Below are 26,124 nucleotides of genomic sequence, written 5' to 3'. Positions count from 1 at the left end.
TCATGACCTTCCCTTTGGGGAGCTCTTGTGTCTACCCCCAGAGCCCAGGCCCAGCGGGGGAGGAGGGCGAGGTGACCTCCGGGGGACACAGGCCAGGAGAGGTGGGGGATGGCAGAGAGGGGGGTTGACGGGGAGCGAGGGGTGACGGTACTTGTTCTTGAAGTCCTCCACCACGCCCTGCACCGTGTGCAGCTCCACCTCCAGGTGGCCCCCCTCGGCATGCAGCCCCTCCAGCTGCCTCCGCAGGCTGGCGATGTGCGCCTCAAAGAGGCCGGGCAGGTTACTGCTCTGGGTGCCCTTCTGCTCCTGCAGCAGTGCCCACTTCGTCTCCAGCAGCTTGTTCTGCTGCTCCAGAAACCGCACCTAGAAGGGAGGGCAGCTGGAGACCGCCGGGCCAGACGCTGCCCGTTACTCCATCCCACCACCCCGGCCCTGGGAAGCCCCAGGAAGCCTCTCCGCCCCCATCCCGTAGGCCCTGCCCCTCCAGTCCCCTTCGCACCCCTGGGAAGCCCAGCCCAGAAGCCTCTCCCCAAGACTCTGGCCCTCAACTCAGGTCTGCGGGCTGCCTGGCTCATGCCCCCGGATCCTGGGCTTGTGCTTCAGGCCTCCTTCCCCTGGGCGCACACCTCCACCCCCAGCCCGCCAGGGTTGCCTCTTCCGGTCTGTACCAGAATGACCTGGCCCCTCCCTTCACACTGGACCTCTGAGCTCCGCAATCAGTGCTCAGTGAGCACCTGCTATGTTGTCTGCCCCGAGAGCACTGAGTATAGGAAGGTTTGGCGGGGGGCGGGTTAACCACAACCCCTCCACCAAGCCAGAGGCTCAAGCAGCAGGAGAGGACCTCTGCCTGGGGGTACCTGGGGGGTGGGGGGGCCCCAACCAACCCTGAAAAGGGACAGGGAGCTCAGGACAGGGAAGCACAGAGGAAGGCAGAGAGTGATCTGGTCTAGTCTGAGGGAGGAGGCCCGGCCTGAAGGATGGGCTGGGTATTCAGCTCCCTGGGTCCCCAGAAAAAAAAAACACACACACAAACAAACTAGCAGCTGCTCCCATTTCCCACCCACACCCCCACCCACTGTGGGACTCACAAGTGGGACCCAGAAAAGTCTCCAAAGCCCCTTCCCGGACCCTTCGGAACCCTGCCGGGCAAAGGGCACTGAGCGCCTCCTGTCCTAGAAGGTGGGGTGGTCAGGCAGGCACGGCCCGGCACAGGGAAAGGAAGGGCATGTCCCCACCTCCGCACTGGAAAGGGAAAGGGGTCTCGAGAGAGCGCGCTGCTGGCCGGCTGGAACCCCGGCAGACCCCAGCAGGGTGGGAGGCGGGGACCCAAGCCAGCGCGCCCACTTGCAGGAGGAAAGGCTGGGCCTGGGGGCAGCGCTCTGGGCAGGGGGCTGGGAGCCGGCGCGCTCTGTGTCCCTCGGGCGCGGGGCTCGCGGGGAGGAGGGGACCCGCGACGGCAGGCGGCCGCACACCCGTCGCCGGCGCCCACCCCCGCCGGGGCCGGGGCAGGGGGCGCCCACCTTGTCGATGAAGGACGCGAACCTGTCGTTGAGGGTCTTGATCTGCTCGTGCTCGTCCTGGCGCGCGCGCTGGGCGGCCGGGTCGATGTCCACCTGCAGCGGGACCAGCAGGCTCTGGTTGACGGTGACGGCGCGGATGCCCGCGCCCCCGGGGACCCCCGCGCTGGGCCGCGACGCGCCCAGCCCCAGGAGGCTGCGGCTGCCGAAGTGGCCGGGGCGCGCCCCGCCCGCGCGCCCCTGGACGCCGCGGCCCGAGTAGGCGGCGGAGCGCGAGCTGAAGCCGGGGGTGCCCAGGTGCAGGGACAGCGACATGGTGGTGGCGGGCGGCCCGGGCGCGGCGCGGCCTTTATCCGCTAGGTGCGGGCGGGTCGCCTGGCGCCGAGGGCGGGCCCGGCCGCCGCCACCTGCCGGGCGCAGACCCCGCCCCCCGCGCCGCCCACCTGCCCGCGCCCTCGGGGCGCAGCGGTCCCGGCCCGCCAGGCGCGCCGAACCCCCGGGGCCCCGATGCCCGCGGGACCCCTCGGTCCGAGCCGGGTGCGCGCAGGACGGCTCCCTGGAGGAGGCGCGGAAAGACCCCGGAGACTAAAGCAGAGGGACAGAGGGCTGGGGGCGGGGGTGGACACCCGCGTTGCTGCCCCCGGCCGCCTCCCGAAGGTCCTCCCGGACTCCCACCCTCCTCCCCGCCCGCCCGCCGGAGAGATCAGGTCTCGGGTAACTTGACCCCAGGTGGGCCCGGCCGGGCTGGTTTCTCTGGCCCCGGGGCCCTCCGCTTCCTTCCTTCCGCTTCGGGAACCGGGCTCGTGGGGAGGTGCATGCATGACCCCACTCTGGGCCTCCTCCTGCCCACTCCACCCTGCCCCTGGGGGTCCGCAGCCGTGGGATCAGTTATCCTGCCGCTAGGCCCCCACGAGCCCGCGTCACTCTCCTGGCGGCGGATTGCAGGTGTCCCAGGAAGGAGAAACCAGGTGTGGTGAGGACAGGTGTGGTGGGTGCCTGTCACCTTTGGGCCCCACCCCTGCAGGACATTTGGCCGTGTCCCCCACCCCCACACCCGGGGTATAGGTGATGCTGCTGACTCCCTCCTGGAGCTGTTGGGGAGGACGTGGTGTCTTGGGACAAGGGGACACACTTGGATACACCCGTGTGTGTTCGAGCGAGCGCGTGTGCAAGCCCTCTTGTATTTGTCCTCAAACACTTAGCAGGGCAGTGTCCTTTTCCTTTTTTTGGGGGGGGGTGAAGGGGGGATTGGAGGGGGACACCCAGAGGTGCTCAAGGCTAACTCCTGCCTCTGTACTCAGGGATGATACCTGGCAGGGCTCAGGAAACCATAGGGGGGTGCCTAGGATCAAACCCCAGTTGGCTGCGCTCAAGGCAACGTCCCCTCCGCTGTGCTGTGGCTTCGGCCCCATCCCTGTCTTTCTTTTCCTTTTCTTCTTTGATTAAATCACCCGGAGATATACACAGTTACAGTGTTTTTCATGATTGGGTTTCAGTCATTCAATGTTCCAACACGCATCCCTCCACCAGGGTGCATTTCCCACCACCAAAGCCCTCAGTTTCCCCTGCTACCCTCTCTCTCTCTCTCTCTCTCTCTCTCTCTCTCTCTCTCTCTCTTCTCTCCCCCTCTCCCTCTCTCTGCCTCCCTCTTTCTCTCTCTCCCTCCTTTTTTCTCTCCCTCCCTCCCTCTCTCTCCCTCTCCCTCTCCCTCTTTCTCCTTTTCTCTCTCTCTCTCTCTCTCTCTCTCTCTCTCTCTCTCTCTCTCTCTCTCTCTCTCTCTCCCTCCCCCACTTCTGGGGATCATGGTTTGCAGTTCAGGTACCGAAATGTTATCACGCATACATGCATGTCCCATTCCTTCCTTTCACTGTTCCCCTGTCATTTTCTGTGTAAAGGGCTCCAGTTTCCAGTTCTCATCGGCTCCCCCACACGAAGCCACCAGGGAAACAATTCCCAGGAATCGCAAATCCCTCCAAGACGGGGAGCATACCTTTGGTCTCTCTTCTTCTACCAATCCAGCCACTGACTGCAAAGCACCACCCCGCTTCTTCCCTCCCTGGCCCTCCCTCCCCTTCCCCTCCACCACCACCCCCTCCCCGCCCCACAGGGCACAGGTCGAGGGGCAGCTGAGGAACCTTTAGAAAAGCCAGTCTGACACATGTCAAGCCCCACCAGAGAGCTGGCCAGGTTGGTCAGCTCAGATCAAGCCTTGTGGTGTCTGGGGTAGAGTGTGGGGCTAAAACGCCCTTCTCGGTGCCTTCTCAGCGTTCACTTCAATTAGACAGAAGAACTTCTCATAGGCACCCTCAGAGGCCTTTGGAGAAGGCCTGGTGTTTAGACAGAGGACTGTGCATGGAAACTGTGTTTACTGTGATGTCTGCTCTGTGTGTGTGTGTGTGTGTGTGTGTGTGTGTGTGTGTGAAGAGAGAATGTATGAGAGTCTGTGTAAGAGAAAGACTGTGTGAGTATGTAAGTTTAGAGGGTGTATGCATGAGAGAAAGAGTATGTGAGTGTGAGAGTGTGTGAGAATGTGGAAGCATGTGTGCACATGTGTAAGAATGTGTGTGAAAGTAAATGTATGAGAAAGTGTGTCAGAGCGTGAGAATGTCAGTGTGTGTAAATGTGTAAGAGTGTGAGAGTATGTGAGCGTTTGTGTGAGAAACTATGGAGAGACAGAGACAGAGAGAGAGAGAGAGAGAGAGAGAATTCCCCTGGAATTTTCCATTGCTGCTTGAAGACCCACACAGATTTCACAGTCCTGTGATATTTGTGATCAGGGGAATCCCCCTCCTCTTCTTCCCCCAAAACCCCCACCAGAAAAAAGAATCTGCTTGCATAATTCTCACAACATGCACTCACACACATATCACCTCACTCGCATACACAGACAAGTACACCTGCACATACCACGTCACTCATGTATACTCACACACATGAACTCATACATCACACGCATCGCACAGACATCTTGCTGACCCCTTCAGCTCCTCCTCCGCTCCTTTTTCTGCTAGTGTTTACCCCAGCCTCCCCCCCTTCCAGCCCCCCTCCCCCCTTCCCTCCTTCCTCTACATTCTGCTGCAGGGCCTTCCCATGCAGCCCCCTGCCCCCCAGGATGTGCCCTCTGCACTGTCCCCTGCTCTCACTGGGCACTCCTCCTCCCTTCCGCTTCTCCCCTAGGGCCTTGCCCAGGGCATCCTGAACTGCCTGGCGACCCAGGCAAGTCACCGCCCCTCCAGGACTGGCCACAGGTGCCTTCAGCAGCAGCGATAGTCCCAGATTCCTCCGAGGCCAGGCATGCAAAGGAGAAACGCTCTGTGGGCTCTCGGGCCGGCCTCTAATTGAGCAATATTTCCCCATTCCAGGGCTGGCCTCGCTCCATCCCCTCCCTGAAGTGTTCCTGGCAGCTCCAGCCCTCCCAGTTTCCTGTCTCCTTTCACTCTGAGCCCACTCAGTGCCAAGCCGCACCCACAAACACCCTCTGGAGGGCTACACAAGCAGCAGTCAGTGTTGAGAGGCCAGGGGTCAAATTCCTGCGCGACAGGAGTGCCCGGTGCCACCTTTACCCCAGCCCAGGCTTCCCAGGCTCACAGAGGCCACACCGTTGGAGATCCTGGACAGAAACCTTGTTCGTTTGTTGTTTGGGGTCCCCTGGCAATGCTCTCAGGGGTTACACCTGACTCTGTGCTCAGGAGTCACTCCTGGCAGTACTCCAGGGACGATAGAGGCCAAACCTGGGTCCGCCACATGCAAGTCCAGCCCTACCCGCTGGACTATTTCTCTGGCCCGTGGGAAGAAGCTTAGACGAGTGTCTTCAGAGAAACCTTGCTAGTCCTCCATTTCTGCCCCAAGAACTCATCCCCCTAACTGTAGTAATCTCTGTGTCTCTATCTCTGTCTCTCTTTGTCTCGCTCTCTGTCTGTCTTTCTCCCTCCCGCCCCCCCATCACACACACACACACACACACACACACACACACCCCTCCTCCACTCCAGCCCTGCCCAGGTGCCTTAGTTTCCCCCAATCACCGTGGGCCTGACTTTGCAGAGGGAACTGGCTGCTTCCCTGACAAGAGATGGGGGAGACATTCTTTGGGGCCTCCTGCTGCATTATCAGAACGATGACTCACTGTCCACCCCTCTGAAAACACATCCTCTGATTCCTAAAGAAAAAATGTCCAAAGGCATGATTTGTTTTCATTACCATGGCATTCAAATGTTTGTTATCACAGCAAAAAATCGCTTGACATTTCTGCTTGGAATGCAATACTTGGTTTCTTTTTTTTTAAGTCAAATAATAAAAGACAAAGAGGTAATATGTGACTTGCTGTGTAAGTCTATGTTCTCCCTGGGCCTGTGTTCTCTCTCTTGAACACACACTTCCCCCGTTCTCTCCCCTCACATCTTTCTAAACAAGTTTCAATAAAAACTATCTGGCTGGGGGGAGGGGGGCGGCAGAGTGATATTGCAGTGGATAAAGCACTTGCCTTGCATGTGGGTCACCCGGATTCGATCCGTGGCATCTCATATGGTCCCCTGAGCCCAACAGGAGTGATTCCTGAGTGCAGAGCCAGGAGTAAGCCCTGAACACTGCTAGGTGTGCCCTAACAACACTGCAAAAAAAAATATATATGTATGTATATATATGTATATATATATGTATATATAATCTTGCTTAGCCAAAAAAAAAAAAGAGGAAATAGGTAAATGGAAGATTCACCAGGCTACTTTCCAGAGATGAATCCAGGGGCTGGAGCGATAGCACAGCGGGTAGGGTGTTTGCCTTGCATGCGGCCGGCCTGGGTTCGAATCCCAGCATCCCATCTGGTCCCCTGAGCACCGCCAGGAGTAATTCCTGAGTGCAGAACCAGGAATAACCCCTGAGCATCGCCGGGTGTGACACAAGAAGTAAGAATAAAAAAATTAAAAAAAACAGAGATGAATCCACAGACGGAAATAACTAAAGGAGAAGCAGCAGCAGAAGAAGCAGGTTGTAGAAGCTCATTTATTTCACAGGTGCGAGCTCTCAGCAGCACATCGATTGATTACCTATTTCACCTTCCAATAGCCCCACAGAGCCATCTGTTATCTCCCCTAGTGTAAGAGAAGAAACTTAGGCAAGGGAATTGAAATGGGCCGAAGGACACAGCTGTATAGAGAAACCCCAGCATTTGAACCTTGGCAGTTAAAACCATTCGATTACTAACTTGAAAAGAAACGAGAAAGAGAGAGAGAGAGAGAGAGAGAGAGAGAGAGAGGAAAAGTACCTGTCACAGGTCACAGAGGCAGTCTGCGGAAGTGTGGAGGTGGGGGGACATTGGAGGTGGGAAATGTCCACTGGTGGAGGGATGGGCGTTGGAACACAGTATGACTGACACCCAAGCATGAATATTTTTGTCACAGTGACTCAATTATAAATAAGTAAATGGATAAATAAAGAACTAAAACAGGCCACCACCTCTATCTCCTGGTTGCTATAAGCCAAAATGTTCCAGAAACATTTCAGTACTTCTTGTGAGAGCCAGAACGGAGACTAGACTGAAGAGAGACCACTTCTGAGGGAAGACTCTTATCGCATAACAATAAATAGCATTGCCAACCTTTAAGAAAAATAGACTCGAATCAGTCACGATCACCATCACGATCATCCTGTTGTTCGTCGATTTCCTCAAGCAGGCACCAGTAGCGTCTCCTTCTTCCTAGCCCTGAGATTTTAAAAGAGCCATTGCAATGCTCTTTCGGGATTAGGAGAACGAGACCCATCATCCTTACTGGTATTTGGCATATTGAGTACAACACGGGAAGTTTGCCAGACTCTGCCAGAATTAATCAAAAAATAAAGATATAAAGAAAAGAAACTAGCAAGTAGGAGGGGGGTGGAAATACCACAGGAGTCGCCCCTACCTCTCAGACACCTGTTACTCGCTGGACCCATACTCTGCTTTCCCTAGACGCCCTGCTCTCACTACTGCAATGTTTGGGGGGCTCCCCTCTCCTGAGGTGCTTTGCGATTTCTTTTTCCAAATTTGATTTTGCATTTGTCTGAACTACCTTCCTGGACATGCTTCTGGGAAGTGATCCACGGGGGTATTATTGCAGATGGGAAAGGTCTGTCCTTTACCGGGAGTCCTATCCCCAGGGGCTGTGTGCTTGGGCTCACAGGTCTGACTTTGCAGGCAGCAGATGATCCTTCAGAGTCCATTTGCGTGTCTCTCCTTGGTGGGTAGCCTGTTTCTGTTGTTGACCGTTTTTGTGCCTGGAAGTTTGGGGGATTTTCACTTTTTATTTTTTTCCAGTTCTGAAATTCCTCCTCCAGGATATGACCTAGGACATAACCTCTTATTAATCTTGACGGGCATTCAGTGAACCCTTCCTACGCTAATATTCAAACCTTTCTTTAGCTCAGTGATGTTTCCTCCTATTGTTTCTACTTGATTTATTTATTCTTTTTGTTTGTTTGGTTTGCGGCACACTGGCAGTGCTCAGGGATTACTCTTGGCTCTGAGCTCAGAGATTACTCCTGCGGGCACAGGGAACCATATGGGTTGGGTTACCCCAGGTCAACCTCGTGCAGTGTAAGCGCCCTAGCTGTTGTACCATCTCTCCAGCCCCTGGATTATTTCTTCCTTCTTCTGAAACAAGTGTTGTTCACTGTAAGTTCTCCTGGTTTTGACATCTGTGATCTTATTTTTCTCACTCTTAACTTCCATGGCCATGGGCAACCTTGGTTCCCCATTACAAGAGTTTCTCCATTTGCTCTCCCAGATGACTCTCTCCTTCATCTGGCGGTATCTACTCCAACTTTTATTTCTTTCTTCGATTTTAAGCTCCGAATTTTTTTTTTTTTTTGTGGAAGGTTTTTATTTATCTGTTTGTTTGAGGGGTGGGGGATGGGAGCTGTTTTTTTGCTACTTTTTTGACAGTGCTGGGAATTGATTACAGAATCTCACCCATGAAAGATTGTGCTCTGCCACTAAGCTACATTCTCTCTTTTTTTCCCCTCTTACTCCTCACTCTATGTTCAGAGCTCATGCCTGGTGATGCTCAAGGAACATCTAGGGTCCCAGGGATCAAATCTGAGGCGGCTGCATGCTAGGAAATGCCCTCCCCATTGTGTTATCACTCCAGCCCTACTGAACTACATTCTTGGCCCCTAAACAAGTTTTCTTTGTCTACATCATTTTTAGGATATTTTATTGAATTTTATAGAAGGTTTTTCATTCTGGTTTTTTTGTTTTCTTTTGTTTTGCTTTGGCTTTTGGCAGGGGTTCAAACCCAGGTCAGCTGTATGCAAGACAAGAACCTCACCCACTGTCCTGTCTCTCTGGCCCCAAAAGTTTTAGTTGGTTTTGGTTTGTTTGTTTAAGTTCTATGAAATTTTTCCTCAGGAGGAAGCACTGATTCCAATGGTTGGCAGTGAATGGACTAGTGGGCAGGATGCTGTGGCCTGAAGAGTGAGGAGCTGCCATGCTCCCCCCACCCCGGGAGGGAAAGGGTGTCTGTCTCTTCCGCCTTTCCCCTCCCCCATATTCTCCCCGCAACCCCAGAGCTGACTGGAAAGCCAGATACTAGCCAGCGGTGATGGGGCAACTGCAGCCTCATGGGAAGGGGGCGGAACTGGCTCGTCTTTCACACCCAACCGAGGCCATGAGTTGCCCCCCACGAGCGGCTCTCCAGCACGGCCATGGCACCAAATGCACAGAAACCAATCTCGTAATTATCTGGCTCTTGGCAGAAATCCCTCCAGACTTAATTAATAAAATATCAGAAATCCAAACATCATATGGTTTTCATAACCAGCAATAAAAACAAATTATTGCGCCATCTTTGAAGCATTAAGCCTAAGAGAAGGACCACATGGAGGGTGCGGGAACCACAGATCCCGGAGGGAAAAAAAAAAAAAAACAGGTTCCAAAAAGAGCCGAGACCACCGGCAAGTTCCAGATGGGGTAGGTGCCGCATCCCGCCTCCCCCAGATGGAACCCCGGTGACCAGAAGCCTCTACAAACACAGCTAGAGTATGCGGGAATGAGGACTTTTTCTCAAAACCGCACAGCCACTTACACGGCCGCGCGACATCTCTCTATATACAAAGCGATCAATGAGAAGTAAACCACCCAATCTTTCTCCCTGAAAATCAGAGTTAAGTTTGGAGCACGGCCACAGCCCCAGAAACACAAGGACTTAATGCAGAACCCAGCAGCTTAGAGCAGAAAAGTGAATGGACGATGCGTTAATCCAGGCCATCATTTCTGCCCAGAGGTGAAAGGGTGTTGCCCCATTCGCCCTCTCTTCTCTGGAAAGAAGGATGGCGGCCGCATGGGAGCCTTGTGGATAGCAGGTATGAGCCGGGGGTGTGGGGGCGACTAAAACCTCATGGGAAGGGGGGCGTTCCGGTCCGTCCTTCACGCCCTACCGAGGTCACCAGTTGCCCCCCACGAGCGGCTCTCCAGCACGGCCACAGCCCCAGAAGCACAAGGACTTAATGCAGAACCCAGCAGCTTGGAGCAGAAAAGTGAAAGGACTATGCGTTAATCCAGGCAATCATTTCTGCCCAGAGGGGAAAGGGTGTTGCTCCCTTCCGCCCTCCTCCCTCTGGAAAGAAAGATGGCGGCCACATGGGAGCCTTGTGGACAGCAGGTATGAGCCGGGGGAGTGGGGGCGACTAAAACCTCAGGGGTCGGGGGACGTTCCGGTCCGTCCTTCACGCCCTACCGAGGTCACCAGTCGCCCCCCGCGAGCGGCTCTCCAGCACAGCCACGGCCCCAGAAGCACAAGGACTTAATGCAGAACCCAGCAGCTTGGAGCAGAAAAGTGAAAGGACTATGCGTTGATCCAGGCCATCAAGTCTGCCGGAGGGGAAAGGGTGTTGCCCCATTCGCCCTCTCCTCTCTGGAAAGAAAGATGGCGGCCACATGGGAGCCTTGTGGACAGCAGGTATGAGCCGGGAGTGTGGGGGCGACTAAAACCTCATGGGAAGGGTGGCGTTTCGGTCCGCCCTTCACGCCCTACCGAGGCCACCAGTTGCCCCCACGAGCGGCTCTCCAGCACGGCCACGTCTCCAGTGCACAGAGACCAATTTCTTAACTATCTGACTTTCAGTAGAAATACTTCCAGGGTCAATAGGTAAAATAGCAGAAATCCAAAACCAACATTTAGTTCTTGAACCCAGCTGTAGAAAGCAAATCACTTCACAATGCTTTTTCAGCATGTCTGATTTGGGGGGGGGGGGGGGTAAACTCTAAATAATAGTGGTGAATCTTTTATTGAAACAATGAATCTAATCAAAGCAGATAGAGTGTTAACTAGAATTCATCTGCCTCACAGGGACGGGGAGGGGTGGGGGGTGGGGTTTTATTGGGGTTCTTCATGGTAAAAAATAAGTATTGGTAAAGGGAAATGTGTTTGATATTTGCATGACTGAGACATAAACCTGATAGCTTTGTAACCTTTCCCACAGTGATTCAATAAATAAATAAATAAATTTAAAAAAAAATAAAAAAATAAAAATAAATAAAAAACAAATTATTTCACAATGCCTTTTCAGCAGTTCTGATTGTTGGGGGGAAATTCCAAACAATAATGGTACATCTTTTGTCAAAATAATGAATGTATTCAGAGTAGAGAGAGAATTAAGTAGAAATCATCTGCCTCACAGGCATTGGGAGGGGTGGGGGGTATTTTGGGTTTCTTGGTGGTGAAAAATAATTACCAGTGAGGGGAGGGGTGTTTGATCATTGTATGACCAAGACTTAAACCTGAAAGCTTTCTAACTTTTCTCACGGTGATTCGATAAAAAAAAAAAAAAAGAGCGAGGAGCTGCTCTAGGCTCTGTCACTGCTCCTGTGGTGAAGTTTGGTGGCTCTCTCCCTGTCCAGGCAAGCAGACAGAAGCCCTGGTGCATTTCAGAAGGTTTAACAGACAATCTATCTCAGACCTTACGTAGAGTTTCCAGGACTGGGTCCTTTTCTCATCCCAGGAAGTGAATCTATCTGCTCAGATATCTTGGAATTTTGAGAGTTTTTTTTTTTTAGGTGGGTGGTGCAGCAGGGGATGACACACTTGACTGTGCTCAGAGATCACTACTGTCCCTGTGCTCATGTTATCACATACCACCATATATGATAACAGGAATCGAATCAGTGTTCGATTCAGCTGCATGCAAGGTGAGCTTCCCACATTGAAAATCTTAATTCTGGTAAACAAACTTCCCAGAACTGTGGTTCTAGGGTCCTAGGAACTTGAAGCTTTTCTGATGTGGACTCAGCAAGTACCCAGACTGCGCCATCCACCCCCGTTATCGAATTAGCTTTTCATCTTCTGGGCTGCGTATTCCCCAGCAGGCAACGAGGCAGAGAGCTGCCCTTCTCCACTCAGCCACCAGCTTCTCAGCAAGCTTCAGAGATGAGGAAGAGTTCAGTCAGTACCAAAGCAAGACAGTCTTTATCCAAAGGGACACAAGATATATGAAAAAGAGCAGCTGTCAGACCACCCATTCCCTGTCCCCAGTGGCAACCATGGCAAGTCTAGTGGTAGTGCCCAGGGCCACCAGACCCACACACAGAGAACAGGAAAGGCTGCCCTGCAGCGCCAGGGACTGGACGTGGGGCCCCAGCAAAATGTCTGCACATATATATACACATATACATGTATGTTAATGTATGTTTCTTAGATGTATATTAAATATCTCTGTCACTGTCACTGTCCTCCCGTTGTTCATCAATTTGCTTGAGCGGGCCCAATAACACTGTGAGACTTATTACTGTGTTTGGCATATCGAATACATCATGGGTAGCTTGCCAGGATTTGCCGTGAGGGCGAGATACTCTCGGGAGCTTGCGGGGCTCTCCGAGAGGGGCGGAGGAATCGAACTCGGGTCGGCCATGTCGGCCGCATGCAAGGCAAATGTCCTACCCGCTGTGCTATGTGTGTATATATATATATATATATATATATATATATATATATATATATATATAATTTATATTCCTTTGTACGTATATTTTATACATACATATATTTTCCCTTATAGGTGTTGTATGTATTCAATTTTTATACAAACATATATATATATATATATGTTTGCTATATACATGTTAAAAATTCACATTTATAATGCTACTTTTGGGGGATTTGGGGGCCACATCCAGCCGTGCTCAGGGGTTACTCCTGGCAGGGCTCAGAGGACCATATGTGGTGCCAGGGATCTAACTGGGATCAGCCACACGCAAAGCAACCCCTGTACTATCAACCCCTCTACTATCTCTCCAGCCCAACAGTGAGATTTCTTTTTTTTTTTTTTTGGTTTTTGGGTCACACCCAGCGATGCTCAGGGGTTACTCCTGGCTCATGCACTCAGGAATTGCTCCTGGCGGTGCTCAGGGGACCATATGGGGTGCTGGGAATCGAACCTGTGTTGGTCATGTTGGCTGCGTGCAAGGAAAACGCCCTACCCGCTGTGCTATCGCTCCAGCCCAACAGTGGGATTTCTTGACATTCCAGATGAAGTATGAACTCCAGCTCTAGAAAGTGCAAAGTTATCTCCTTCACAAGCTGCCCTCCTAGTGATAGAATTTCTTCACTATCAATATTCCCAGCTGTGCCTTTTGAATCACACAACAAACTTCTTGTTTTTTTGTTTACCGAGGGTTGCTAAGTGCTATCGATCCCAGACTCTCCCTGCCGTCCAAACCTCTTGGTATGTGCAAACATGTCCCAGAGTCTAATCAGTATTTGGAGTTCTCCCCCACCCCAGGCTCTCTCTCACCTGGGATCTTCCTCTATCACCCAGAGGATGCCATCTCCTGCACTCTCCTCACACCCTGCCTTCTAGTTCTTCCTCTTGCTCATTTTATATCCAAGTTCTAGTAAACTTTAGTAGCTTTCTCTTTTCTTTTCTTTTCCTTTTCGTTTCTGTTTTGTTTGTTTGTTTGTTTGGGGACCACACCCTGCGATGCTCTAGGGTTACTTCTGACTCTGCGCTCAGGAATCACTCCCGGCTTTGTGAGCTGCCGGAGATCTAACCCTGATCGGCCGCATGCAAGGCAAACACCCTCCCCACTGTCCTATCGCTCCAGCCCCCTCCAGTAGCTTTCTGAGGAAGGTAAGAGAGCTGGAGACCCTGCACCTTACGCCAGCATGCTTCCTCACAGGGGGAGATAAGGTGCCCACATCATGGTGGGGGGGCGGTGCAGAGGAAGAAGTATATTAGGAAAACTACAGTTCTATTCCTACACGTCTCCTCCACTCCTCTCACAGGCTCTTTCCTTCTGACATTTCTGCTTACCTGGGTGGGTTCTCCCTCACTCCACACCTCCTGTGGTACCAGCTGGGTGTCCCCTGCCTTTGCTCAATGCAAACACTCTTTACCTGGACAGAGCATCAGGCTTCAAAGGGAAGAACTCAAGCCTCTAAGACCCCTTTCAGGAGTCAATCCCGAGTCTAGGGGGTCACCTGAGCTTCAGACCAGAGGCTGCACCTCTGAGGTTCCTACGTGCTGCCTTCAATTCATTCCCTTGCTAGTATGGCCCCCAGAACTCAGGATCACACTCACTTGAAGAAACACGATCGCGGCTGGAGAGATAGCACAGCGGGTAAGGCGTTTGCCTTGCATGCGGCCGACCCGGGTTCAATTCCCAGCATCCCATATGGTCCGCTGAGCACCGCCAGGAGTAACTCCTGAGTGCAGAGCCAGGAGGAACCCCTGAGCATCGCTGGGTGTGACCCAAAAAGCAAAAAAAAAAACAAATGAAACACGATCTGTTTCTTCAAGGAGATGGTACAGGAGACAGAGGAACACTCATAGAGTGTAGGATCTTCTGCCCCCATGAAGCTGGCTGCATCACAATGCTTGTGCCCGATGTGGTCCCCAACTTGGAATGTCCCCAACCCGCCATCACTGGCACTTCCTGGAGGCTGCCTCGCACGGGCCTGGTCAACTCTCATGTCCACTTCCAGCCCAGGTCTCCTCTCTCTGGAGGCTGAGCTGGTGGGGCTGCTGAGAACTTAACCCTTTTGAGGCTGAAGTGTCAGTGATGTCGGTGGGCCCCACGGGTGACTTATGTGACGCGGGGAGGAGAAAGACGGTCACTTTCCCCCATCCGCCTCTGCCACCTGGGACCCAGAGTTACTGTGTTCTTGTCTCGCCTCGCAGAAAGGAATTTCAGGAGTAGACGAGCAGTGAAATTACACAGCTTTTCTTTGGAGGTTTTGAAGGGAAGGAGGAAGAGGAAGTGGGAGAGAGTGAAGAGTAACCTGCTCAAAAGAGAGCCCGGGCTTCTCCAAGGGCAGAGAGAGGCCCTACACACATCCCAGAATTAGACGTAAAAACATGAAAGTCCACATCTCAAGAGGGAAGATGCGGGTGACACATGTGCTCGGGCGGCATATCTGCTCGCTTCTTTATTCAAGGTGGCCTTTATAGGGTTTCTTCCAACCTGTCCCCATGTGGAGCTTCGACCTAGGTAAAAGTCTGTTGCTAGGGAGGTTACCAAGGGGCTTGGGAGTGGAGATGGTCTTCTTTGCTCTTTTTTTTGGGGGGGGGTCACACCCGGCAATGCCCAGGGGTAACTCCTGGCTCTGCGCTCAGGAATTACCCCTGGCGGTGCTCAGGGGACTATATGGGATGATGGGAATCGAACTCAGGTCGGCCGCATGCAAGGCAAACGCCCTACCCGCTGTGCTATTGTTCCATCCCCGAGTTGGTCTTCTTTGAAATTCGTTTCCTGACTTTTGTTTCTGCAGGAGCTTCTGTTGGAAGGGATTGATCGGATGTCAAAGGAACAGCTTTGGAGATTCTGGTTAATCTCTCTCTGGTCCTAAATTGGTCTCGATTTCTTCTGCTGTCATCCTTGTAGGCGTCCAGCCTCCGCGTGGTCTGTTATAGACTGGTGGACTGGTGCCAGTTAGTTCTCCATGAGGTCAGAGCTATTGCTTCCCAGGAAATTTACTGCCATTGCCTTGGGCTGAAGCAATAGCACAGCGGGTAGGGTGTTTGCCTTGCACGCGACCGACCGGGGTTCGATTCCTCCGTCCCTCTTGGAGAGCCCGGCAAGCTACCGAGAGTATCCCGCCCGCACGGCAGAGCCTGGCAAGCTCCCCGTGGCATATTCAATATGCCAAAAACAGTAACAACAAGTCTCACAATGGAGATGTTACAGGTGCCCGCTCGAGTAAATCGATGAACAACGGGAGGACAGTGCTACAGTGCCTTCCATTCCTGACATCCCATGCGGTCCCTTAAGCACCACCAGAAGTGATTCCTGAGTTCAGAGCCAGGAGTAACCCCTGAGCATTGCTGGGTATATCCCCACCCACCCACCCCACACACACACAAAATAAAAAAGAGAAAGAAAGAAAAGAAAAAAAACTCTATTTCTTCTTGGCAGTCCTCATCCGGAGTCCAACCCAACATCAACTCCTCGGCTTTACAGAACGGAAGCTGCTAGCAGAGCTCTTAGCATTTGGGAATTTACCAGGAATTTAGGAGGTCTGTCAGGGACGGGGTCAAAGTCGAAACTTCAGACCAAAAGAGGTTCCTAATGTTCTTATCGCTTAGGATACTCCAAGGGTTGCCTAACTCTGTGGCTTGGAATGTGACTTACCCTGCGTGTGGAGGATCTGGGTGGATCTATGGTACCACAAACAAGAAATAAATGATAAAGAGCTCTCTGCCAGGAACAGGGGGCCTCAAACCTCACATGGGTTTTCTGTTCTCTCCAAGCCACTTAAAGCGGCTTCCTTGAGGGCTTCTAAAAGTGCTGTGCAGTCATCTCCCGGCTGCCTCCTTTGCCCTGTAGTGGGTTCTGCCGTGACTTGCACACTCCTAAAACTCGCCATACTGTGCACAATTGGGCTATAAAACCACAGAGCTTATTAGACGCAGGAGGAGGATACAGTTAGGCCTGTGATACTCACACCCTTCACATTTGCCAAGATAGGAAACTCATAAAGATAGTGACACCGTTTTACACATATTAAATGGCTAAGAGATACATAATGACTATAATAAATAGGCATCTTGCCTGGAAGGAGACTTGGAGTTTGTTAGCGGGAGCAGTGGAAGGATTCCCTACAGCTCGTGAGTTTGGGGAAAGAGGCGAGAGAAGATTCCTGCCATCCACTGGAGGCTGATGAGGAGCAGTGGGGTCCGAGAGAGCTGACAGCTGTTCCAGCTGTGAGCGTTTTGTGACTCAGTTGGACCAGACATTTATTCTCTATAATTATCCGTGTTTCTGGCAGACAGAATTGTGTGTGAACAAACACGAAACTCATGCTGTGATTTGATTACTCCATAACACATCAAGTTGATTGATTTTGAGAGTTTCATTTTCTAGGGCTGAAGAAATAGTACAGCGGGCAGGGCACTTGCCTTACACGTGACTGAGCTGGGTTTAATCCCTGCCATCTCATCCCTGCTGTCCCCTGAGTACAGCCAGGCATAATTCTTGAGTGCAGAGCCAGGAGTAACCCCTGAGCATTGCTGTGTGTGGCCCCGAAACAAAATTAAAAAGAAGGAAAGAAAATTTTACTTTTAAAACAACCAATGGGACGGGTTGGAGTGATAGCACAGTGGGTAGGGCGTTTGCCTTGCATGCAACCGACCCGGGTTCGATTCCCAGCATCCCATATGTTCCCCCGAGCACCACCAGGAGTAATTCCTGAGTGCATGAGCCAGGAGTAACCCCTGTGCATCGCCAGGTGTGACCCAAAAAGAATAAAAAAAAAAAGAATGAAAGCAACCAACGAAAGAAAGCATATAGACACATCATGGGTCTCATACCTGGAGGCTCAAGGTGGCCCTGTGTCCACCAGGTTCCAACCAAGAAGGAGAACGTAATGAGACCAGTTATTCACCAAGGAGAGAAGTGGTTGGCCTGATACTGAGTTGTTGGTGGAAATAGTGGTAAAGGTAAAGGTAAAGGCCCTCCCGTTGATCGTCGATTTGCTCGAGCGGGCCCAGTAACGTCTCCATTGGAGACTTTGTTGTTACTGTGTCTGGCATATCGAATACTCTCGGTAGCTTGCCGGGCTCTCCGAGAGGGGCGGAGGAATCGAACTCGGGTCGGCCAGGTTGGCCGCGTGTAAGGCGAACGCCCTACCCGCTGTGCCACAAACAGCATAGATTTGGCACTGGCAGAACAAGCGATCACACCAAAAGCCGAGGGAGCTCAGGGGAATGGGTAAGAGCCACTAACACCCGAAGTGAAGAGGAGAGGCCGTGAAGAGAATGAGCTGCTGAGCTGCTTTGGTATCACCAGCTCAGAGCCAGGCCCTGGGACCCAGACCTCTGTGGAGGGAGCACAGGCCGGCTGCTGCTGGTGGCTTAAGGAGAGAGACATGATGGAGACGGTTCTTGGAGAATGCTTCCAAATGGCTTCAGCCGCTGCTGAGCTCTGGGAGGTACTGGTGCTGCTCAGGCCAAGTCCCTTGCGGGAGCAAAACTCTCAATGACAGCATCTCACAGGCGGGGGAAACCCCCAGAGAGCAAATAACCAACGGTCTCCGTTGCGCCCCCTATTGGCGGATCTCAGTGGAGCCAGCAGGCATCTTGGAGTCTTAATTCCCCCACGCAGGTGTGTCTAGAGTCAGGGCTCCATCCAGTAAGGCACCTGTCACACCCATAAACTAGGAATCCCAGCTACTCGCGTCGCAGTTTTCCTGCGTGACTAAATAAAATCATTGTTTTGGTATTTAACCCACATCAGCCTGGCAGTGAGGGTGTCACCAGGAGAGCCCCTAAAACAGTTGCTGCGGTTGTGGGTTCAATGGTTTTGAGACTGAATTTTTTACTCAGTTACACAATAAAATCTCTTTGTCTCTTCCATTCTTGCCATCATTCCTGGATAACAGAAAGTACCTTTGAAATATTTCTTGAAAAAAAATATTTAAAGTCACATATACACTAAATCAAGAGACATCTTGCCTGCTAAAGGGTTGTCTTTTTTTTTTTAATTTTGGGGGCCAGGGTTAACGGTAGGGCTTCGTGATAGGGTGTCATGCATAACACAATTCCTAGCCACACTTTCCCCTAGAGCATTCACTTCCCTCCACCACTGTCCCAGTGTCCTCCCTTTCCCCTCCTTCCCTCCCCCAGGGTGCATGTGCACACACACACACACACACACACACACACACACCATAATCCCCCCTTCCCTCTCCTGTGGTAGCTTCCTACTGAAGACCAGTTCTCAATTCCTGTTGCCTTTGGGTATCTGTTGTTCCCCTACTATATTTCTTTACATCCCACATATTAGAGAGATCATTTTGTGTCAGTCTCTCTCCTCTAATTTCACTCAATATGATACTCCCTAGATCCAGCCTGATTTCATCTTTCTCATTGCTGAGTAATATTCCATTGTGTATATGTATCATATGTGTATCATAGCTTCTTTATCCAGTCATCTGTTCTTGGACCACAGGTTGTTTCCAGGTTTTGGCTATTGTAAACAATATACTCCAAGGAACACAGAAATACAAATGCCTTTTCTGAATTTTTTCTTTCTCTGTTTGGGTAGATGCAAAGAAGTGGAGTTGCTGGTTCATATGTAAGGTCAATTTCTAGGTTTTAGAGGAGTGACCATATTGTTTTCCAGAAAGACTGGACCAGTCAACATTCCAACCAGCAGTGAATGAGGGTCAAAGGTTGTTTATTTTTAAAAAATAATAATATGTCATTATCTTTTGAAGTGGTCTCAAATTAGGTCAATCCTTTAGAAAACAATTAGTTCAAAAAATCTATAAATATGTACGTTGTGACATTGTCTGAGAGCTAGATAAAGAGAGAAAAGCCCAGATACCCTACAATAGGTCAGTAGAGTGGATTGTTGAAGTTCCTCATTAGTATAATACATTCACACTTTAAATGAAGCCTATGGGGATAGTGATTATTGTGCTATTAAGAAAAAAAAACAATATTACCTACATATGGTAGAGGTATACTTTGGAGTTAGGGTTCCCTGAATTATGAATTCCAATCATAATTTCACCACTTAATAGAAATGTAGATTTGGACACTGTCTCTAAGCCTAGATTTATTTACGCCTAACACCAGAAAATCTCCAACTTCACAGTGCTGGGTGAAGAATTAGATGAGAAAGAGAACAATCAATATAGAGCCTGACATGTACTTGTATTTCATTTCGTTCAGATAATTACTAAGTAGTGATGCTTTTATCCTTGTCTTACTTGTACATTGAGATGGAAAGGTATAGCAACATTCCAGCTATGATCACATTTAAAATAAAGCACACACACTGAAAGGAAACTGAAATACACTAAGTAAAACCAAATACAATGACTGTATTCGGAGTGGTAAAATATGGGTGATTTTTTTCATTTCTACATATTAATCATACAATCTGATATTTTAATAATAACTATTACATTTAAGAATAAGGATTTGCAGGGCTGGAGAGATAGCACAGCAGGTAGGGCGTTTGCCTTACACGCGGCCAACCCAAGTTTGATTCCCAGCATCCCATATGGTCCCCTGAGCACCGCCAGGAGTAATTCCTGAGTGCAAGAGCCAGGAGTAACCCCTGTACATCGCCAGGTGTAACCCGAAAAGCAAAAATAAAAGAAAAAAAAAAGAATAAGGATTTGGGGGAGGGGTGTTGGTTGGCTTTGGTTTCTTTGTGCCACACCTAGAGTACTTAGAATTTACTCTTAGCTCTGTGCTCAGGGATCACTCCTGGCAGGGCCCAGGGGACCATATATCGTACCAGTAATCAAACCCAGGTCAGGCACATGCATGGCAACTACCTTACCTGCTGTACTAGGTCTCCGGGCCTTTAAGAACAAATTTTGAGTGAAATGTCTTAAGGACCAGAACAAGCAATACTTCCTTGGCCAGTGAAAAATCCAACTGCTGCCTCCCTGCCTTAGTCCCTGCATAATCCTATCCCAGAATGAGTAAATGGGCTGAAAGAAGCAGGCAGCAGAGCCAGAAAGCAGTGGAGGAGTTGCTGTTCCCAAGAAGAAAGAGAACATCTGTGTTGACCACAGTGGCTGCCAGCCAGGATTGCTTAAACACACAGGAAGGAAGACAGAGAAAACTGGAAGGAGAGCTGGAGCTATAGTACAAAAGACTGGGCACCCTGAGCACAGAGCCAGGCATATGTCCTGAGCGCCCCTGGGTGTGACCTCAAAACAGAAAGTACTAGAATGAATTATGTGGTGCTGGGATTGAGACTGAGACCAAAAGTGTAAGTGTGGATTTACAGTGTTTAAGAAAAACAGATAAGATACATACATTCACATTGTTATGTGCACATACACATATATGTATATGTGCCCCCGGACTCCCTCCATTGAAGACACCTTAGATTCTATAAAAAATTATGTTTAATCGGGCTCAAGTGATAGCACAGCGGGTACGGGGTTTACCTTGCACACGGCCGACCCAGGTTTGATCCCCAGCATCCCATATGGTCCCCCAAGCACCTCCAGGAGTAATTCCCGAGTGTAGAGTATCCAGGAGTATCCCCTGTGCATCACCGGGTGTGACCCAATAAGAAAAAAAATTATGTTTAATTCATAAATATATCATAAATTTCCTCTTTATCTCCATGCCATTCACTCGTATAGATTTTAGATTTTAGAATCACTGCTTTGGAATGTAAAAACTTGCAGATAACATTCTCTCCTGGTTTAAGGGTCAGAAATTCACTGACATTTCAAAACCGAGGAGCTTACCCAGATCCTGGTTCCTTGACTACAAAAAAAAAGCAAAACAAAACAAAAAAACTAGGGGCTGGAGCGATAGCACAGCGGGTAGGGCATTTGCCTTGCAAGTAGCCAACATGGCCAGCACAGGTTTGATTCCCAGCATCCCATATGGTCCCCCGAGCACTGCTAGGAGCAATTCCTGAGTGCGTGAGCCAGGAGTAACCCCTGGGCATTGCCGGGTGTGACCCAAAAAGAAAAAAAAAAACTAAATTACCTTGAGGAAATGACTAATGACAGGACTGGACAGAGAAGTCACAAGATCAGTGCAGATTGGCTTGTACCAGAAAGTTAGGAAGTGCTTAAAAGAGTGGAAGGGACAAATTAAAAAAAAAAAAACAAAAAACAGACATCAGCTCGAATGGGCTCCCAAAATCCCAAATAGTGAGTGAACAAGAAATTTCTGACTCTGCGCTAATATAAATAAATGCATATTACGAAAAGAAAAGGTGTTTTCCTTTTTCCCCTCATACAGAAGAAGTGAATGTAGAGAGGGGAATGGATTTGACAACGCTTGTAATCAAAATTCAGTCCAGAACACCAGCGGTGCCACAACCAGGAGAAGGAAGTGTACTGAGAATCGGGATATTTACCAAGTACCTCTCCACAGAGCACGTTTTAATTACAACAAGGACAAGAGTAATTTACGGGAGAGAGATTTGGCAGTCTCAGAGTTAACCTGGCCAGGCAGAACACACCTTCTCTGTGAGTTCCTGCCCAGACTGCACCCACTCAAACAAGGGACATTCCACAAAATAACTGGCTTATCATCCTGGGAAGTGTCAAGACGGTGAAAATCAAAACTGTACCAGATCAAACGAGACTCGGCAAACAGCACAAACAAATGCAGGAACCTTCTGAGCTAGATGCTTTCACCCCAAAGCTGGTCAAACTTGAATGGGGTTAAGGCACTTGTTTCATACGCTGCCAACCTGGGTTCAATGCCCCGCGAAGAACTGGACGGCAGTCAAGGACCGATCCCCAATCCATCCCGATTTTGACACTCGTTGAGGTTGAGTTAGAGAATGCCCCTGTGGTAGGAACATACTTAAACGCAGTGGAGGGACAGCGAGCATGCGATCAGCTACTTGCTCTCAAACCGTTTGGGGCTAGGGGCTGGGGTGGGCGGGTTGGGGTGTGTGGATTGTTCCTTATTTTTTTTATACCAGTCTTGCCACTCTGTCTTAAGTTAGAAATGATTCAAAGGGGAAAGAAGAAGAAAGAAAAGGAAAGGAAAGGAAAGGAAAGGAAAGAAAAGAAAAGAAAAGAAAAGAAAAGAAAAGAAAAGAAAGGAAAGGAAAGGAAAAGCTCCAGCTATTGGCTGAGACCAAAAGCTCTGAGTCTTTATCTCCCTGAGAACAAAGGCTGTAGCCAAACCTGTTAGTCCTGATGCTCAGGACCTTCTGGTGGGTGTGGCCAGAGCAAACCACTGCGTCCAGGCGCACACAGAGCCCGCACTGCCTTGGGTCACGGCCCACAGGATCCCAGAACCAAGACTTTGGCAGTGGGTAGGAGCCCTGAGATAGAAGGAGAAGCAGAAGCAGGAGGTGGGCCAAAGAGATAATACAGGGTTAAGGCACTTGCTTTACTGCTGCCTACTGGGAGTCACTGCCCAAATCCTGCCAGGAGTGAGCACAGAGCCAGGAGTAAGCACTGAGCACCACCATGCGTCTCCTCCCCGCCCCCCCCCCCCCCGCCCAAGCCAAAAAAGAAAAAGGAGAAGCAAATCCAGATTATTTCTGAGCCCCCGACACCCACCCCTCCCGCAGGCCCCAACAGCCGGGTGAGGGAAGGAGGCGCCCCAGAGAGCGAGAGTTGTCGGAAGAGAGAGGACGGGAGAGGATGGTCTTTGGTGTCCGATACCGCTGTGCTGTTGACACAGTAAACACGTGTTTTACCGGTTGCAACTCAGTGGTGGAGCCTCTGTGCACTGCCCGGGCTCAGTTCCCGGGACCCTGCGAGGGGTGGCCAGGCCCTGCCCTGGATCCGAGCTTCCCGCGGGCCAAGGCTGCTCCCGGTCTTCTGCTCACTGCAACGGGTTCTACACTAGATTTCAAGTCTCCATGAGGCTGTTCTGAGAAAGTCGGGAACGGCAAGGAAACGTGTGTTGAGATGGAGTCTGTGCAAAGGTGAGCTGCTCTGAGGCAAGTGTGCAGCATCACCTGGGCCCGTTTTACCCAGCACCAGGGCAGTAGCAGCTGTTCCTCTGGGATCTGAGTGGCGACGATATCTCGGTTTGTTTTTTTCACCTGCAAAGGCTCATCCTAGGGACCAGAGCCATAGCACAGCGGGGAGGGCGTTTGCCTTGCATGCGGCCAACCTGGGTTCGATTCCCAGCATCCCACAGGGTCCCCTGAGCCTCACCAGGAGTGATTCCTGAGTGCAGAGCCAGGAGGAACCCCTGAGCATAGCCAATGTGACTCAAAGAGAAAAGAAAGGAAAAACGCTCGCCCTGAATCCCAGAGGGTATGTGGCTGTTGGAGTTCGTGTGTGGTTACCGAGGAGGGCACACAGTTACAAAAACTGTAAAAAAATCAGAAAGTGCCGGGCCCCAGGAAAGCAGTGGCCCCAGAGACAAGTCTGTGGTTGGAGACAGGCTTTGGTGTGGCTATAGATTGGCTCCCTCGAGGCCCGGAGACCCTCCATGCATGTGCGCACGCACGCACACACACACACACACACACACACACACACACACACACACACACCCCTCCACTCACCCTGTGCCCAGCCACTGCCCATTGTAGTCCCTGGGCATTCACCCAGCAGTGGAGGGAAGAATCACCCTGAGCCCAAATGTGCAGGAGCAGAAGAGTTCAGTCTCAGGGTAGACATTGGACCACTAAAGACAAAACTCCTCTCGCTCCTGATGGAACCACTGGGACCTGGGGAAACCCGTGGGCTTTGGGCCTGATGAGAAGCTGGACTAGGGAGTTCTGAGTGAGGCGAGGGTCAGAGACAGAGCTTCGAGAGACCAGCCTTGGGGGCCTTCTCAGAACAGCATCTGAACCGCGTCTGTCATCCGTACCTTCTGCCCACAGAGCTGGGGGTCTCAGTTCTTCCCCAGGACCCAACTTTCCCCTGCCCCAGAGATCCAGCGACTGGCATCTGGCTAAGGTGGCACTCAAGCACGTCATCCTCCTGCCTGCGTCCAGAGTCTGACCCTGGTGTGACCTCCCTCCCTGACCTGAGCCTGACTCATGCTTCCAGAATGGGAATCCAAGATTCCTGCTGCCCAGGGGCCGCTGACTCATCACCGGTCCAGGGGCAGCTATGGAGGGGGTTCGAGGCAGCCAGCAACTCTCACCACCCCTCATTCCCTGAGCACGTGCCAGGCACTAGGCACAAGGCAACATTTTATTGGTAGCCTGTTGGGGCTTCTCTGCCCTTTCCCAGAAAGGAGGAGGGCCAGAGAGACACACAGGGGGTAAGGCACTTGCCTGGTGTGTGGCTTGCCTAGTTCACTCTCCGACACTGCAAATGGTCCCATAAGCCCTGCCAGGAGTCACCCCTGAGCACAGAGCCAGGAATAACCCCTGAACACTGCCAGGTGTGGTCAAAACACAGAAAAATTAAAAATCTAGGAAGGAGAAAACTCGGGCTCAGAGAGGATCGTGAAGAGGGGAGTTCACACAGCAAATTCAGGCACTCACCTCAGGCACCCCCCACCCCCGAGGTCCACAGAGCCACCCTGGGCATCCATATCTCCCCTCATTCTTCCCCCCAGAGCTAAGAGATCTGGGAGGCCAGCATGCAGGAAGCAAACTCAGCTCTCCCAGTGGGGTTCAGGCTGGCTAGGAAAGGGAGGCTGAAGCCCCCAGGTTGACGGGACAGAAAGAGGAGAATGTGCCTTTCTGCCGGCAGGTGCCTTAGTGGCCGGGAAGGATTCTCCTGCTGACTGAACTTCACTTGAGTCAGCCCCCTCCCCCAGCTGGTGTGGTCACTCCCCACTGGCCTTCGGCCAAGTTGGGGGGGCGGGAGCAGGTGGAGGAGGCGGCCTCCTGCCATTCCTGTGGTTTCGGGTGCCGGCTGATGTCAGGCCCAAGCTATGCCCGGACTCTCTGTGTCTGGGGCCCCACTGGGGCTGAGACATTTCTTTGAAAGCTTATAAATCAGTAACTACTTCCCCTTTCAGCCCAGCCCCACCTCCAGGCTCAGAGGCACGCATCACCACACGTCCGCACACAGTCGTGTGCCCTCCCCCCACCCCGTCTCATCTCCTTGGTGCCTGGACACTTCCCCGTGAGTGCAGGGGAAACGGGTGTGTCTGTGACAGGTACACAGGCACCCTCCCACATGCCCCACCTTCTTCCTGCCACTCAGTGCCCACCGTGCGTGGGCCCAGACCTAAGTGCTCCCAAGAGGCAGGCCTCGCCGGCTCCTTCGGGTCCCCGCAGAAACGGGCGTCTTTCCTCTAACACACACCCAGGCACTCACAGGTGGGTTTGAGGAGAGAGGAAGGACTCTGCACATACACTGCTGGAAGGGCATGGACTTCAGCACGGACACAAGTCTGAGAGCTGTACCCATTCACACACAAGCACACAGGCCTGCGCTCTCTGCAACACCCAGTAGCGTGCCACACGCCAGTCACACCTGCGTGCGTGGGTGACAAACTCTCCCCAGATGCCCACACGCCGACCACTTGTGCATGTGCACGGATCAACAAGCCGACTAACCTGGGTGGGGGTGGGGGAGGGGGGAACTGGAGGTGGAGCTGGCGCAGTTCCCAGCCTCACCTGCAGGGGCCGCTGCTCTGGCCGCAGCTCTGGCTGTGAGTGGCAGGTTGAGGGCTGAGCCGGCCCTGGAGTAGACCTGAGGCAGCAGGTGGCACCCTGGGGCCACAGGCCGGGGCCACACATGTCTTAGGGCTTGAGGAGAGAGGA

General features: G+C 51.6%; 1 protein-coding gene across 1 annotated transcript in view; it reads right to left on the bottom strand.

Annotated features, from left to right (window-relative positions):
- The window catches only part of KRT7 (keratin 7), a 47,367-nt gene that overhangs the window by 16,037 nt on the left and 5,206 nt on the right, over window positions 1-26,124 (bottom strand). Inside the window, exons 3-5 of the mRNA XM_056119997.1 lie at window positions 1,961-2,073; window positions 1,521-1,873; window positions 152-363 (exon numbers count right to left, since the gene is read on the bottom strand). Coding sequence (XP_055975972.1) covers window positions 152-363; window positions 1,521-1,873; window positions 1,961-2,073 — 678 coding nt within the window. The remainder of the gene's footprint in view (window positions 1-151; window positions 364-1,520; window positions 1,874-1,960; window positions 2,074-26,124) is intronic.

The sequence above is a fragment of the Sorex fumeus genome, unplaced genomic scaffold (assembly GCF_029834395.1).
Source record: "Sorex fumeus unplaced genomic scaffold, SorFum_2.1 ptg000042l, whole genome shotgun sequence".
NCBI classification, from domain to species: Eukaryota; Metazoa; Chordata; class Mammalia; order Eulipotyphla; family Soricidae; genus Sorex; species Sorex fumeus.
This window is presented reverse-complemented; position numbering and strand designations above follow the sequence as displayed.